Source organism: Atta colombica, unplaced genomic scaffold, assembly GCF_001594045.1.
Source record: "Atta colombica isolate Treedump-2 unplaced genomic scaffold, Acol1.0 scaffold12, whole genome shotgun sequence".
Lineage (NCBI taxonomy): Eukaryota > Metazoa > Arthropoda > Insecta > Hymenoptera > Formicidae > Atta > Atta colombica.
Genome location: NW_017259206.1, coordinates 2,968,113 through 2,985,632, shown reverse-complemented (window position 1 = coordinate 2,985,632; position 17,520 = coordinate 2,968,113). Strand labels below are relative to the sequence as shown.

Genomic DNA, 17,520 nt, shown 5'->3' with positions numbered 1-17,520 from the left:
TATTAAAGTATTTTTATACTTATAGGATTTAACAATCAAGCTTCAATAAATAAAATAACATATATTATATGTCATTATTTTGTTTATTGAAGCTTGGTTGTTAAATATAAGTATAAAAATACTTTGATAACAGACAATTCCATTCTGTGTCATATAATCTAATAAAAATGATTTGTTTTGCCTATCTTGTTACCTTATTAAATAGCAGAGAAATACATAGCTTATATATTATTGATTTATTAAATTGTAGTAATAATAATAAACAGTTTATTAGATTAAAAAAAGAAAGATCTTTGTGTCAAAATTGTTACAGATCTATCAAACTTGAATTTCAATGGATCCATATCGAGAGGAACTCTCATACCTCTGTTGTTGGATTGTGGGCATCCAATATGTAATAAGTGTATCAACGTTAAGTTTGTGAATCTTAAAACGTGTCCTAAATGTAATAAAATCGTTGAAAATTGTAAGTCCTTGCGTCCATTGAATTTACATGCACTAGGATTAATTATTTCTTCCTATCATCGTCCACTGGAAAATGACGAAGAATTTCTATTCTGTCATAAATTATCTTCACAATTACATCAAATAACAAAGAAAGGTTAGAAAATAAAGCATACTTGATGAAATAAGTTATCTTTTCTGAAGAATAATATGCATTTAATGTGCGTTTTTGCTTATAGGAAGTTGCCATGAATGTGGAAATCAAGCTAATGTAAAGTGTCCACAATGTATGGCTCTCTATTGTTACTCCTGCTATTCAAAAGTAAATTGGCACACTTATGCATTTATATAAAATGGATTTTTTTTGTATCCTACAATTTTGGTTCTGTTTTGGTTTTAGATTCATGGAAGGGCATTACAAAATCACACACAAATTCCAATATATGATGGAAGCTCCAACAGTCCTGCTGCTATGTTAAATAGTTGTTCATCAACATGCTCTGAAGCGCTAAACTATTTTTGTAATGACTGTAATGTGGCTTGTTGTTCAAATTGTACTTTGTGTTCGCACAAATTGCACAATTATGTATCCTTATCAGAAAAGGTTAGTAACGTTGCTCAGATTGTAAAGAATTTATTATTGTATGTATAGTTAGGAAGAACTTAAATGATTTGTTTTATTAACAGAATCAGACTTTAATACCGGAGTTCACCAAGATTTACGAGCACATCGAGGAAACACTGCAGCGAGTTTATCAGACGAAAGAGGTGAGTACACATTTTTATTAAATATTTTTCTTGATGAGGAACATTCAGTTATTACGAGATATGCCAGGCAGTGATAAATAAATAAATTTATTTATTAAAACTTTTAAAACAATAAAATATTAGATACGCGTAGAAAGATTAATATATAATAATCATTTAGCATATACAATTCGAACATATCACTTATTATTTTAACGTGGTTTTTTAAACAGTTTCTGATATAAATTATAAATAAAATATTCTAGTCATATTCTCGCAAATACATGATACAAGTACACACTTTAAATATAAAGGATCATATATAAATTGGGATATCATAATTTTATATTGGGATAGAATAATTATAGATAAATGGCGAAACCTAGCGGATTTTTCCCTATGAATATGATATTCGCAATGAAAATATTAATTATATTCTCAACGCGCAATAATACTTTTATAAATGTTACTATTTACGTTATTTACTTGAGAGAAAATTTTATGCGATTTAGCACAGTTATGGGAAAGGAATAGAGAGGGGAATTTATATTAAATTTTATATTAAATTTTTATAATATTGAATCGTAAATAATTTCATTAAATTTTTAATCGAAAAATAACTTTTCAATCTTCAATTTTTTTTTATTTATAATTAATATCTTAAAGAGAGTCATTTAGCAGCATTATTTACGTTGTTGAGAAAAATATAATTGTTTTGTGTATCTATTCCGAAAGTTATGATTATTATGACTGAAATTTATAATTTAATTATAAATTTACTATTTAGAACTATTTAGAGTTCTATAAGATAGGTGGACATTTTTCGTGATAAATAGTACGTAATAGTACACGCATATTTGACTAGAGAGAATATAAGAAATACTTAATATCATCAGCCATTTCATACCCGTAAAGAGACCATAAGATAATCTAACTTATTTTACGCGCGATGTGATTTATTCTATGCTTAAATCACATGTAACTATCATATACGTATTGCACTTTTTCGGGATTGTAAGATTCATTATTACAGAGTTGTGGCCTTACAATCCATGACATATTTTCGTTATAATGGCAACGAGTTAAGTAATACACGTTAAGACTAAATTATTAGCACATAACGTCTTAATTACGCGTCTATTCTTCGTCGTTCGCCGTTTGTGATTTGCCCTTGTGCTTGCTTTTCTCTTCCTGTTGTTTCTTCTTTTCCTGTAACTTTTTTTCTTTCATTTTTGCCTCCATTTCTTTGAACTTGAGTTCCAAATATCGATCTACTTCTGGGCCAGTGAAATCTTCTGGGAATTTAGGCATAATTGGCAGGATGTATTTGTACAGTCGTTCATTTAGCACGTATAGTTGAGTAGTTGTTTCACATTTCACGTTGAACCACCAATCGCACGTCAATGCTACCTGGCTGAATATCGTGCCGTTTGGACATAAGAATGACGACTTGCCACCATTGAGATCGCAGTAATGCCATACCTGAGGATACAATTATTATCATTGTGAAACAATTCTAGAAACTATCTTCAATAATATAAAATACGGGCTTTCAATTCAAAAGAGATTGTAGATAAAAACTGAGAGATTAAGATTAATGTGAAAAATGTAAGTATTATGCGCGCGCGCAGAATATTCTATACCGAAAAAATTAAGAAATATTTGTGTAAATAATACTAACTAAACATTTACAATAAATAAATATTTATTATATTCAATAAAAAAATGATTTGAATCAAATTAATGATTCTTGTATTGAATAAATATATGTTTATATCTAATAAATTAGTAAATTTAGTTAATATTATTAAACAAATATTTACTAAAAAATTTAGTACATTTTTTCAATACACAGATTCATTTAAGAATAAATGTTATCAAATATAAACATATACAATATTTATTTGATATAAAAACAATTAATTTGATTTAAGTCAATTTTTTATTATATAAATATTTATTTACTGTAAGTAAATGTTTAGTTAGTACTACTTAAACACTTATTAAAATTTAATAAATTTTTTTGACGTAGTGGTTTTATTAAATTATAATATACTCACTTGGCATCCGGTCGCTGGGTCACCGAAAAATCCTTTGTATCTTTGATCCTTGCAACTGAATTTGGTTTCCGGAATAGTCGCATATGCCGGGTAATCGACATTGGGTTTTCCACGCGTCGCGCCGTATTTTAATGCTGGCAATGGTATTTTCGATCCTGGTCGCGTAACTTCATTCGGCGCTACGTATTCTTGACTCAAGGACGCTTCGGTAGAAATTGGTGGGGTATATCGTTCATCCTGTAGGATATCGTCGCTCAGATCTTCCGTAATCTCGTACGAGTGTTCAGTAGTAGGAATAGGCGAGGTAGAGATCGGTCTGAGTCCTTGTTGTTTGGGTTCGTTGGAGATATCTTGAACGTATGGGATGTAGTATTCCACTTTTTCGTCCTTCACATAGTTCAGGTTATAATCTGATTGCAATGACGGCTTAATTTCGACGTTGTCCGTCGCCTTGTATCGTTCGGGATCATCAGTGATTATAAGAGGGTTCGGTGTCACTTGAAATCTCGTTTCGGTGATCACCTTCGGTCGCGTATATGTTTTCGGTTTGTACATATCGTAGCCGATCAATCTGGGCGGTGATGGTGGTGGCGATAGAGGTCCTTGTGATTGTGGGAAATTTTCCTGCCGCGTATTGTGCAGAATGTTCAGGATCTCAATGAGTGTTTTAATACTACTATCTAGATTATCTTTGTTCAACGTTTCCGGTAATTGTTCGGATAACTGGAAACTCTCGATCAGATTGTTCAGGTTCACATTCGAATTTACGTTCTGCTTTCGATAAAGTGAGGGGACCGACGGCTTCACTGACTGTTGCTGCACATTTGCGTGCACTGGAATGTACCTCAATTCCTCCTTATTGGGATAATTAACGGCGATGTTCGGCCTAGCTGTATAATCCTGATCGTAATCATCCTCGGGATTATCTAACAGTGGTTTCTTGACTACGGGAGTGGAGGGCTGTAAGGGTCTTGTAGTGACATAGTATCGATTTTCCTTGTTCAGGATATGACTTCCAAGTGTGGTGATTTCGGGATAGGATTTTTGTACCTGATAGAGTTGATAGGACGGAGTGGAATACTCGGCGTAATTGATTTTAGAATTGTATTTTACTGGCACGAAGTAGTCGTTATCGCCTCCGATATTTCTAGGATCAAATTGCACGGACGGGACGAACTTCTTGTCTTGGTCGGGTGGATTGACACGATACTTATTACCACCTCGCCTCGGCACGCCAATGAACCGAGTTACAGTGTGTTGCTGTGATGGAGGTTTCCGGAGCAGAGTCCTCGACAGCTCGTCAGCGTAATTTTGCGCTAACGCAGCCTGAGCGTTTAAATAATTATTGGCAACGTAAAAAGTCATGTAGGGTATTAATCTTCGATATCTTTCCTTGAACGTTGTCAGGTTCATATTCGCCGGTAATTCATCCCCGTCGTCCTCCGAAATAGCCCTGGTTGCGTTCGACTTTGCCAACTCTGATGCTTCGAAGCCTCGTATTAAGAGAACTGTAATCAAAAAAGTCATTTTTTTAACGCTTTTCAAGCGGATTAACTTTCTTTTTTCATAATATATGCTCATCTAAAGATTAAGCTATTAAGAAATTGAATGAATTTTATTGATGAGTCTCTTGGTAATCTTTAATTTTTAGGCATATATATTTTGAAAACAAGTAGATGATTTAAAGATACATAAAGGTTGACAGATGAAGTGTCCAGAATATCCTAAAAGATTGTAGTTGTATGGTATATTTTATTTTTTACTAGTATATTATATTTTAATAAAATATTTACTTATATTTATATTCTTATGAGATAGAAGAATTTGAAAATGAATTACTTTAAGATTTCTAGATATTTGGGCAATACTTTTTATTTTTTTTTTCTAGAACAAAATTTTAAAGAAACTATACTCAGACGAACACTATTCATTTACAGAATTAGTGACATGATTGAGATAAACTCGATGGATTTACGTAAGTGCATTATATTCATGATATTAAAGTATTCATGATTTTAAGAAAATAAATTATTGGTTCTTCGTAGGAAATATTAGGAATAGAAATAAATATTAAATATTAGAGAATAAGAAAATTAGAAATATAAATTAAACGCAAATAGATATAAATATAATATAACACATATTACATGTTATATATTCTTTATATCTATTGTGCTTTTAATCTTTATTCTTATTTTATTTTTCCAATATTTCATATTTATTAATATTCTTCCATTGTGTGCAGGGTCACACGCATGGCGTAGTTAAATAAATTAGCTCTTGGGAATTTAAAATTCGAATGGAATTCGTACGGGACGGTACTGTCTCGTAGCGTTTTCGATGCATCGTCACGATTGCATGAACGACCGCATGCGGAAGAACAGGAAAAGAGAATGAGAGATAACGCGGTACGTCTGAACGTCCCGACAAAGACGAATCATGGGGAAAGGGAATACTGCCGAGGGTTGAAGATTGAGCGGACGATAGAGCTGGGGGGGGTGGATTGGACGTTTTTAGCGGTTGTGCCACTCGACGTGCCAGCGCGAATATATCCTCTGCTATACGGGAACATTGATACACGCGTGCAGGCACGCACATCCACATACACCGCCTTTATCTCTTGCTATCTCGCACGTACAAAAGCGCTGGCCGACTTTCCGAATATTTTCCTTCTAATTTAATTTCACGCAGGCGGAACGTGCGGTACGCGTGCGTTACTTCACACGTTTCCAGGGGAAGTGTGAGGTGTGTGTGTGTGTGTGTGTGTGTGTGCGCGCGCGTGTGTGCGTGTGCGCGCGCGTGTGCGTGTGTGTGTGTGTGTCATGGCTATAACGATGCACAGTGGCTTTTTGAGGATTAGAGATATTTTCCGTGGGACATCGTGAATCGTCAGAGTTCTTTTTCGATTCTCTTTGTTACGCATCTTCCTATGAATACCTTATTCAGAAACAATCAAATTTTTCTGTGAAATTAAGAATTTACTGGGTATAGTTTCTAATTGATCTCAGTGTCCGAAAATCGGAAAGAATGATTTTGTTGAAGTATCTAAACATTTAGATAGAATCAGATCTGAAAATAATTTTTAGAAGTAATATATTGAGGTAATATTTTTCGCAATTATTTGCAGTTTTTAAGATTCTCATTATCATATTAATGTTCTTATCATATTAAGATTCTTATTAGTATCACTATTATTAAATTGTCAATTTAATATATTATTATTTTTATATTATTAATTCTTATATTATTAATTCTGTTCATGATTGCGTTTTAAGAAAAAGATATCGATTTGCAGACTCGGATATGTATTACAATATATTAATCTACACCGCGAAATATTTAAGCACTAAAATCCACTTTGACCAAAAATAGAAGTTCTCTCTCTCATCGGTTCAATTTTGTATTAATAATTGAAAGTAATTTTGTTTTATTTTGTTATAAAAATAATTATGTACAGAAAACTGAAATATGATGAGTAACGCTGCAAAAAGTTTTGACATTCCAGTAACTTGCGCGTCCTTTACATTTATTTTAATAATCCAACAAAGTTATTTTCTAGATTTTTAACTAAATTTTTAGATTTAGATTATTTTTACTTATAGTAAAATCCTTCTTTGTGTGTAGAACTGATCGCACGATTTGTACTCATGAATTATTTTATGAAAAATTAGACTTTATATTGCTTATACAAAATTTTAAATATGCATATACCATCAAAGCCAACAATAGAGTCCTATTTGTTTACAGCGCGGTGCAATCCTTCGGGAGCAGTTGATCTACGTCACGGCTCTTATTTTACAATGCTATTCATACACACATATTGCTTTTATCTGAATAATTGTATCACACACCGTTTAATTTTCGACCGATACATTTGATAACAACGATGTAATCGTACGACGATATTTATTAGGTATTATGAAATGTTATATTCTTTTATGCATATTAGATGATTCAAGTTATTAGAACCAGAAATTTTTCGATCTTTCCTCGAAAAATATCAATTTTAAAAGGATTGAACGAATTATACATTTATGTAATTTTTTTCTCAATTGCTTTTTCCTTTTACTTCACAGAACTTTCCCATAGAATATTCTGTGATATACGTTCTCTTTTGAATTCACGAGCTCTGGTCATATCGTCTGACTATTGTGGTATGGGATACGAAGGGAATAAGGGGATGTGGAATAGTGAAGGGAAACCTGTGGTGCCGGATATAAACCTGCTTCACTAGACTCGCTATGAATTTTTATAAACCGATTATTTAGCGTTGATGTAACAAAGTGCAGCGCTCTCGTTGAAAGAGCGTCGTGGCTCACATCAAAGGGATCGTGCATCCCAGCCGCATATTTCTCCCTCTCGCTTTCTATCTATCTTCATCTCTATCTCTTTCTCCCTTTCGTGGATTACACACAGTTATACACACCGGTCCCGACCTGGAAATCCAATTCGATTCTGCATGAAATGAATCTGGAAACTCCGCTCGCGTCGCGGCACAGCATGGTATAACGTGGAACATGGCTCTCGGTGTGCTTTATTAATCCTGTCAGCGCGAAACGTGATTGAAAAATTCGCAAAGCGTGTGTGCCCGATCTAAGAGGAGCTCATCTTAAAAATTTTCTCAAAGCACGATACGACATTATACACGAAACGTTTTCTATATTTACGCACAAAGCGACGACATGGATGCGGAAATGTTGGATTTTTCGCGCAAATCCGCCTCGAGATACCATGTTTAAGAATCAAAGGAAATCTTATCTGTGTACCGTCAAACAAATCAACTGTGTCGAGGGAATATCGCGGAAATCGTATTATCTGGTATTTGTTATTCGAGTGATTAACTTAAAAGGAAAATTATTGAGAACAAGATTTTGGTTGTATTAACAAGAAGTATAAAGAGAGGAAAGTTTATCGTGTGAATTAAAATTTTGATTATCGTAATTGAATTTCTAGTCTGTCGACTAGAATGTTTGATAGATTTAATTATATAATTTAAATTATTTTTAATCATTTCTAAGTCGCCACTGTTTCTATTCAATATTAATTTCACTAAAATAATAGAGTTAAATAATTCCACTCAGGAAAATGTATCAAACTATATTGATTCAAATTTACTATTTACTGTGCACATATTAATATATACGTTGTTTACTTGGAAATTAACCACAAAAATAGATTGATTTACATTTTGACATACATTTAACAAAATGGAATTTAACAAATGGAACAATAAAAATTATTTACTTGAGGGATTGGATTACTATTGCTATTCTTTACTATCTAACAGTGTTTCTGGTTGAATCTATTACACTGTTATATTAAAAGAATCAAATTCTTAAATAAAATTTTGTTATTTTTACTTTTCATGTATGTTAAAATGCAAATAATTCATTTTTGTGATAGTTTCAAAATAAATAGTCTTTATATAACGTATACGCTTAGTAAATAATAAACTAAATTTGAGTCTGAAATTTAATTCATTTTCTTAAATTAAATTGTTTAACTTCATTTTAATTAAATTAAAGACATATTGAGTAGAAACAGTGACGACCTATAGAAATAATTAAAAATAACTCAAATTATTTATATAAGCATAATTTCATATTATGAATTTAATATACATATTTCCAATTAAATAATGCAACAAGACTTTTTTCAATGAGAATTCGCGCATATTAACAAAATTAAAAATCACGTAGTGAAAATAAATTTAGACAATATCCGAGTTCGTTTCAGAAACTTTGTTTTAGAACAAGGAAATTAGAAGATGAGAAAAACCTTTCACTTTTGCCAAAAAACCTTTCACTTTTACCACAATGAAAAAATAATTATTCTTCGTGTTGGATCTTCCACTTCCTTCTTCCCAAGTCATCCATTTCCCAAGTCATGATAGTTTCCCCAGAGCTTCCTTTCTCTGTTCTCTTCCCTTGTTTTCATGACATCTGTTCGACTGGCAAAATTCTAACTCTTATGTTGCGCAACACCTATTGTATCACGCGAAAGTACGACGCGTCGGATCCCGTACCGATCTATCGGTAGGTAACCCGATATGGAATATTAATTGGGATGTATTGGTCTCACGAACTACGTTATTTCGAACGTGCGTGATTCGGATGCTCAACGAATGCTCAACGAATGCGATGAGAAGAGAGAATCGCGGAACACAGACGCTAGAATATGATATGCTGCGTTGCTCTCGGTTAATCCCTTCGCCGTTCGACATCAGGATGGAGATTGTCGATTATTATGTAGACAGTATTATTAGACAGTAGTATTAGAATTGAATTATTATCATAAAATGAATAATTTTGGTACAAAATAGGGGTAAATTTGGCCCATTTTGATATACAGATAGAATACATGTCAAAATTGGGACATAAAATGTCTTTAAAACGGTATGAAAAAAATATATTAAATTGTAATGAATGTTTGTTTGAATAACACTAATTAAACATTTACCTACAATAAATAAATATTTATTCTATAAGAAAAATAATACTTAAATCAAATTTTTTGCATGAAAAAAAATATGTTTACACACATTTAGTAAATATTTAGTTAGCACTATTTAAACGAATATTTATTAAAATTTAGTAAATTTTTTTAAATATAATTCAAAGACAAAAAATTTTATCAACTGTGCACTTTAAAAACGTTTTATATTTTGATTTTTGGACAAGAGTATTGTCTAGACTTTTTTTTTAATTTAAATTAATTATTCCACGATACGTGGAATAAGAATTTATATAATTTTCCTTCTACTCTAAAAGAACGTTATTTAATTAATTTTCGACAAGTTGCATCAATAAATTTTGGAACGAAACAAAATATGTGTATTTCGCGATGCAGTTTTCGGTAATGAACTACACGTACACTTGTTCATCTCTACTCGACACGCTCGCGACGTCCGTAATGTGGATTGCTGCATTCAGCAAAAACTAACAGCTACGAATAATTAATACCAACGATGTGCCCGAGCGAGGAATCGTTGGAACTACCAATTCTGCGTGGCTGAAGTTACTGTGACCGTCACTTTATTTATTGCACGTACACGAGATGAAGAGCCGCGACGAGGGGTGGCAATATACGCGAGAAAATAAAGCCATTTTTTTATCCTTGGAAATTCTTAATGAGTGAAATATCGCGATTCCTATTTGATACCGGAAAAATATGGTGTTGCATGAGAGTCGCACAATCGAAATACATTCGAAGAGTTTCTGTTCGATAGTAATAAATTTACCGCTCTACAATTTATTAGAATAATAATTGGAACAATTTTAATGTACAGAGAAAGAGATGTATGTGAGAGATATATTTTATTTGTTATTTATAAAGTTAGGTATTTAATTTTAGGAATTTATACGTCTATTATTCTATTTATTTTTAAAGTTCTATATGCAGATTCAGTGGTGTAATTTGTATAGAACGTGTCATGCATTCTCATAGCATTTACATATTCCTGAAAAAGATCAAAAGATCGTGTGTAAGATTCCATCAGCAATGCCGCATCGTTATCGATAAGTACTTCAATTATGCAAGATTATGAGCATTGAACACGTTCTCGTTTCAGAGTGAAGCGAAAGGAAGCACAACGTTTTTCCCTCGCGATGCGAATGCATATGCGTCGCGCACATAACGAAGGTAATTACGTGCATGCAAAATACCAAAGCGAGATCGCGATAGTCGGATCGATTGATTGAGTTTCCCCTCGGCTTTTGACAAATTGAGTTATTAAAAAATTTATTATACAAAATTTATTATTAAAAAAATTATTATACGTAAAATAATTTGTTTCTGTAGCCAGCTATTTTGAACGATCTATAATTTGTATTCGAAATTATTATCTTTCGATATACCGAACTGTGGCAAGTTCGTATTATGCGAAATAATAGTTCTTCGTGAATAGTTAGTATTAGTAGCTTGCGAGATGATCAATTCTTGTGATTTAGCATGTCGAGATGACAAATATTTGTCGAAGCAGATATTTCGCGCGACTGATTCGTTCCCGATCGAAATTGTAACTATTCGGAATCATGGTTATACTCTCTAAAACTTTTTAGAGTGAATCTCACTCTGAAGAGTGAAATCTTATTCTTGAAGATTGAAAATTGTGATACTTTAAGGCACTGTTTTTTTAATCTTCAGAATGAGATTCCACTTCAAAGAATTTAGAGAGTAAATTATAATTTCACAGTATTTGCAACAATTCGACAAAATACTTCTTGGACGATACTTAAATTCCGATATACAAAAAATATTCGTACAAGGGAAATATCTTTTTACAAAACTTATTTTTTTAAAAAGTAAATATTAATTTGCTATTTATTAAGAAAGAATAAAATAGATTGTATATATTCTATATTTCCTCAAATTCAACATAAGAAATGGGAAATAGAAATAACGGTCGATTGGATCTTTTTTTTAATGCTTAAATAATTCAATGTTTATATATAACTATATACTATTGCGTACATTCTATATACATTGTTAAATTTATAATGTCAAATTATAATTAATTTGAATTATTTATAATAGTTTCTGTAGGTCGTCACTCCTATTTAATATGTCATTAATTTGATTAAAATAATAAGGTCAAACAATTTAACTTAAGCAAATGTATTATTTAATTTTACTCAAATAGTTATTATTTATGGAAGTTAAAAATAATAAAATTATTTAACTCAGAGATTAGGTTATCATTTGCTTCTTTGATTTGATATTTAATATGCTAATATAGTATAGTAATTTTCTGATCTTTATATATTTCTTCAAATGTTTGAATTAATAAAATTGAATAAGTGACAAAATATCTGTTTAGAATTTTCATAAATAACAAATTACTTGTAATATTCCAAGTAGAAGAAATTCTAAAAAATTCTTTTTAAAACGCCATATCAACTGAAAGAATATTAAATATATAAATTTTGATCATTAAACAGAGTTGATTATCGAAGAACTTGGTTTCTAACTGAATAACCTACAATCGTAAAAACGTATGATAGGATATAATATGGCACTTGCAAGTAGTTTTGTTATACGAGATCACGTTTCTCGTTCGGTCGTGTATTATGTCGCACATTGAGATGAGTCTCTCTCTCTCTCTCTCTCTCTCTCTCTCTCTCTCTCTTTTCGGTTATCTTGAGAGCGAGCCGGAGGGGGGGGGGTGAGGGGGTGACGGAGAAATCCTTCGGAATAATAAGGAGTCATATTTGAAATTCATGCGTGTACGCTGCTACTGGCGTAATATGTACTGTCGCATTGAGTGTGCAATATGGCACGAGTTTCTGGTTTACGGTTCATTCGCCTCAGCATACATAGGGGCTTTTCGAAAATTCAGAAAAGCGTGGGCCTGTGCCGCGCGCATTTTGCACGTCATTTAATTAAAGCCGGAAAGCGAGCCGCGTAATGACACTCGAGGGCGCACGAGGGCTTCGCGTTTCGATGCCGTGGGCTATCCAGATACCCCTACCTGGGCGCGGCAGAGTCGAGCGATTCGACTGGAGAATTCTGTGGATGCAAATGCGCCGGCGGAGGTTTTCTCTATTACCCGCATCGCGGGTTGTAATCGGTATCGAACCAATTTAGGCCATACAAAGCACGTGAAATTGGATGGAACAAGAACGGCCGGAAATGTAAGTTAGAATGGGAAACGTCGTGTATCATCTCGATGCCTTGCGGCATAGAGAAGCGGAAGTCGGTCTGGAGATATCAAGAGGTTATGGTTCTTATTGTGCAGAGTAACATTCGTGGGTATTATTATTATTATTATAAATGGGGTAGAAAAATTTTGTGATTTAAAAACCAGAAACTTTTTCTCAATACATGTCAATAAGTTCTGTTTTACACATAGATAAATATATATTATACGTAAATGTAATTGTTTTAAATATTTCAATAATTCATGTATTCGTAAATTTATAAATTTATTACAAACTAAAACTAAATTTATTTTAAAATATATTTTGAAAATCTTAGTAAGTTTAATCAAGATTATTATAAAACAAGTTCGACTCGCTTATTATATGAACCTGATGCTTTTTTTTTTTATTAATTTCATAATATTCTTCAAAAGAAAATAAATTCTTGTTTTGAGTATATAATAATGAATTTTTTCAAAATTTGTAATAAGTTTAAAATTATTATAAAAAAATGTTCTTCATTAAAGATAATCATTACTCTAAATTTTTTGAAATGAGTCTCATTGCAAAGAGTAAGATTTAATTTTTTTTAATGAGATTCACTTTAAAGAATTTAAAGAGTACTTAATAGCAAGGAAGTAAATTTTGTAATCATTTTTTAATATGATCTTTTTCTGTGTATAAAAATTTATTTAACGATATTTTCGTCATTTTTTTATTCAACGTCAGGAAGAAGTGACTCAACAAATTTTTGTATTTAAAATTCCTTTTGAGTTTGAAAATGGAGAGTTTAATGTTGACAAATTTATGTTTAACAATATACGAATATACGAAAAGTTATTCCACGGTCGTTGCATTATTATTATTATTCATGTCTTTATAGCTCTCACGATTGCTGTTTGATTTATTCTTCGTGTGCCTCTTTGATGCACTGCAATCAGTTCAATTAGCTCGGTCAAATTGGATCATGCAAACGTCGATTAAATTGAAATCATTTTCTATCGAAACGATGATTAATAAACGTTCATATTTAAATAGTTTATCGGAAAATGTACAAAATGTTAAAATATTAACAGATAACCGCGGTTTGCTTAAAGTAAACTGCCCGTGGCATTTTTGTGCGATCAATTCTTCCGATATCTAACACTTAACTTTGGCTATTGTGAGTTTAAACTATTCGATATTCTCAGAGTTATCTTTTCGAAAGATATCTTTTTTTTACATTATAAAGACTTATAATGTAAATACACTTTGATGTATCTTAAAAAAATTCAATTTATTAATAAAAAAAAAATAAATGTTTTGAAGCGGCTTTGAATTTACAAAAAAAAGATCATGTTCAATTATGAAACAAAATATTATAAAATTCGTAAAATTGAAATGTTCTTGCTTCGGGCAAAACAAATTCGTAGCTTTGATCGAGAGGAAACAAAAAGGAAACTCGGATAAGTGTACATATAACAACAGTTGAGGAAAAGGAGGCAAATACGCGCGCCATTATCGCTCATGTGCCTCCGGTACATTGTATTAATCTTCATTTACCCACTTTTCGTTTGTGCATTGTCCGTCTGTATAATCGAGCAAAATCAATCGATTCAGGGGAAACGCCTATGTTTTCCCCTCGAGGATCGGAATATGCTCAAAGACCATTGCGTTGCAAATACAGCAACCCGAAGAATAGTAATAGGTTGCATGTGTCGCTAATGAGCTCCTTGAATGGCTGCGTACACATTTACATTGTATACTATAAACCCCAATGAGAGACACGGGTGCATATTGGAGCATTAAATTCGTTAGCCCAAGTCCGCCTGAAAATCTTCGTATTTGTCGTGGCACAAAGGAATCATTTCAATGGACATCGCGGCGTTTCCGGGAGGGAATTCGATGTTCAGTATCGATACAAACTTCAGATATATGGAAATTGCCTCGAATCGTATTGCGTAGAAAATGTTTTACTGCAGTGCGAAAAAATCCGCCTCATCGTTGAGATCCGGAAATAGAAGTTTCAGAAATCATTCTCGAGCGCGATCTAACGAATACGCTATTTATTTGAACAATTTAGAAGTACAAAAGTTGAAAGATTGAAATTTTTGGAGACTCGAAAATTCAAAAAATATAAAAATACTTATCAACGTTTTAATTAAAATAACAATTTCGCTGTCTTTAAAAATAAATCGAAGAACTTGTTTGATTTACCGAAATCTCTAAAAATTTATTTCTATGATCGTGAATTAATTAACCGAAATGACACCACAGTTTAATTACAGTATTATTATTTCCATAGTATCAATTGTACCGTAACTAGTTAGAAAAATCAACGATTCCGTAATATTGTTCGAGTTCACTGAAACGCAGAATCATCTATTGTATCCACCACCGCAATTATTTCGGGATTTTCGAGCAACTCGTTCATTTGGTCGAATAATTTCAACTATTCGGTCCAAGTATTCCGTAAATTTAAATCGATTCCACACGTTTAAGTCTTATTGGCCACTGCTCTCGCATTGCTCATATAAAATTTCCGCTAAAACGTTTAATAATACAACACAAAGTGGCATATGCGGAACAGAATCGGTTCTTTTGGAATATATCCTTTTTTTTTTTTTTTTTTTTTGACGAGACAATTTGCTTATTCGCGAAGGCTTATTTCTGTTAAGTCAATTTTCCGCATATGTGTTCTCGTCATAGTTAATGCGAACATTTCATGAATACTTATTAGCGGCGTGGATGGTAGCCTAATAAACACAAACACTAATCGGCAAATACGATTGTCTTTCATTATTGCGGTTGATATAATTATTTTCTCGGGGGTGAATCTGTGTGAGGAGGAATAACATGGAATAGGAACCCAGTCATTCGGATAATGCCTATTTAATTAACAGTATACATCATCAAACCGCGCAGATATCGCTCTTTCCAGAAATCAAATTAAATTTGTGGCGGAGCTAATATAAATCGTATTAAGCCCTCGGTCGTCATTTTCCGTCCCCATGTATATTTCCAATTCGTATCTATGATACACGCCCTGCTCGCTACCCTTCCTGATCACCTTGCCCCAACAGTTCCACTCCGTCGATCCTTTGACTCGCCGAGCAAACCGTGTATGAGAATACCTCTCGTCTACCAGAATGCTTTGAAAATCATCTCCATATCGCGTTCGCTAAAGAATTTGCGCTGTACAGAGGCGATATATAGGGCGGAGATAGTTTTACCACTTTGACGGTAAAAGGATGATCCTCAATTGACGAAGTTTTATGGAATTTAGCAACAAAAAATAAGGATTAATTGAAGAGGGATTTTTAAATAGACTTTCTTAATTCCACATAATTACATTCAAAAACATTTTAACAAATATTTGTTTGAATATATAGTACCAATTAAAACATTTTACTAAATATTTAATATTAAATGTAAACATATATTTAATACAAGAATCATTAATTTTATTTAAATATTATTTTTTTAATTGAGCAAATATTTACTGTAAGTAAATGTTTAATTATAGTACTTTAAACAAATATTCAATAAATTTTTTTCAGTGTAAGATTCTTGTTTTTTTTATCGTTGCATAAATTTTAGTATGCTATCTTTCTTTGTTATTTGATTAGAAAACGATTCGTTCATTTAGTTAGGACATAGATTTATGCTCGCACAATGCATATAAGCTTACACTCCAAATGTTCCTACAACATATACAGGAATGCACGTCTCTTGGTATCGATATTCAGTATCTAACAACATTTCACCGGAAACTCTTTACACTTGAGCGAGCAGTTCCCGTTTCAACTGAGACGTCGGACATCGTCGCCTCGAGCGTTGAAATTACAAATACAACAACGACGGCTTGTCCGCTCTTGTTATGATCTTTGGAACAACTTTCGCACCGCGTAGACGTCTCGCAGTCGGATCTAACGATGTTAACATTCGCGATGCGACTTGGTTATCAGAATGACGGAAGTATACATTTCCTGCGTTTAATGTCGACATCGAAACTAATATAAGCGTTTTGGAGTAAAAATTGCATTATCGGACTGCGTACAATAATGGTATAACTTACAGTAGTATCAAAACGTTAGGCAAGAGAGAACAAGACACGCATTACATTGTCAACTTTCCAATAGGAGAAATTATAAGCGTTTAAATAGATTAAATAACATAGATTAAATAACATCTCAAATCAACATCTTAATTATTAAGCATTTATAATTTAATCTTTAAGCTCGCCTTACAATATTTTCTATATTATAATTTTATAAGATATTGATATTAGAATATTAAATCAATCAATTAAACTGCAAGAATGATTGTAAAACAGTTTCGAGAATGCATGAACAGAAAGGATTTTTTGTTGAAATATTTAAAAATTTAATTAAATACAGATCTGAAAATAATTTAATTGGTTCATCAAAATATTAATTATGTAGAGCGCTCAAACTTGTTGTTAGAATGTTAAAATTGTTTGCAACATTGTTCATCATGCTTAAGTTTCCCACTAATTATCTTGGTCTTACAAAATTATTTTTAGATTTGTATCTTACATTGAAAAAGCTTTGGTAATGTTAAATAATTCCAATCAAATATTCGGCATTAATATAACAAAAAATAATTTTATTTTCCTAAATATTTATAAG

General features: G+C 32.2%; 1 protein-coding gene across 1 annotated transcript in view; it reads left to right on the top strand.

Annotated features, from left to right (window-relative positions):
- Positions 1-512: 512 nt before the first annotated feature.
- LOC108694448 (RING finger protein 17-like) overlaps positions 513-17,520 on the top strand; it is a 211,676-nt gene continuing 194,668 nt past the window's right edge. Inside the window, exons 1-4 of the mRNA XM_018203958.1 lie at positions 513-601; positions 684-766; positions 845-1,048; positions 1,132-1,212. Of these exons, the coding sequence (XP_018059447.1) occupies positions 734-766; positions 845-1,048; positions 1,132-1,212 (318 nt within the window). The 5' untranslated portion in view covers positions 513-601; positions 684-733. The remainder of the gene's footprint in view (positions 602-683; positions 767-844; positions 1,049-1,131; positions 1,213-17,520) is intronic.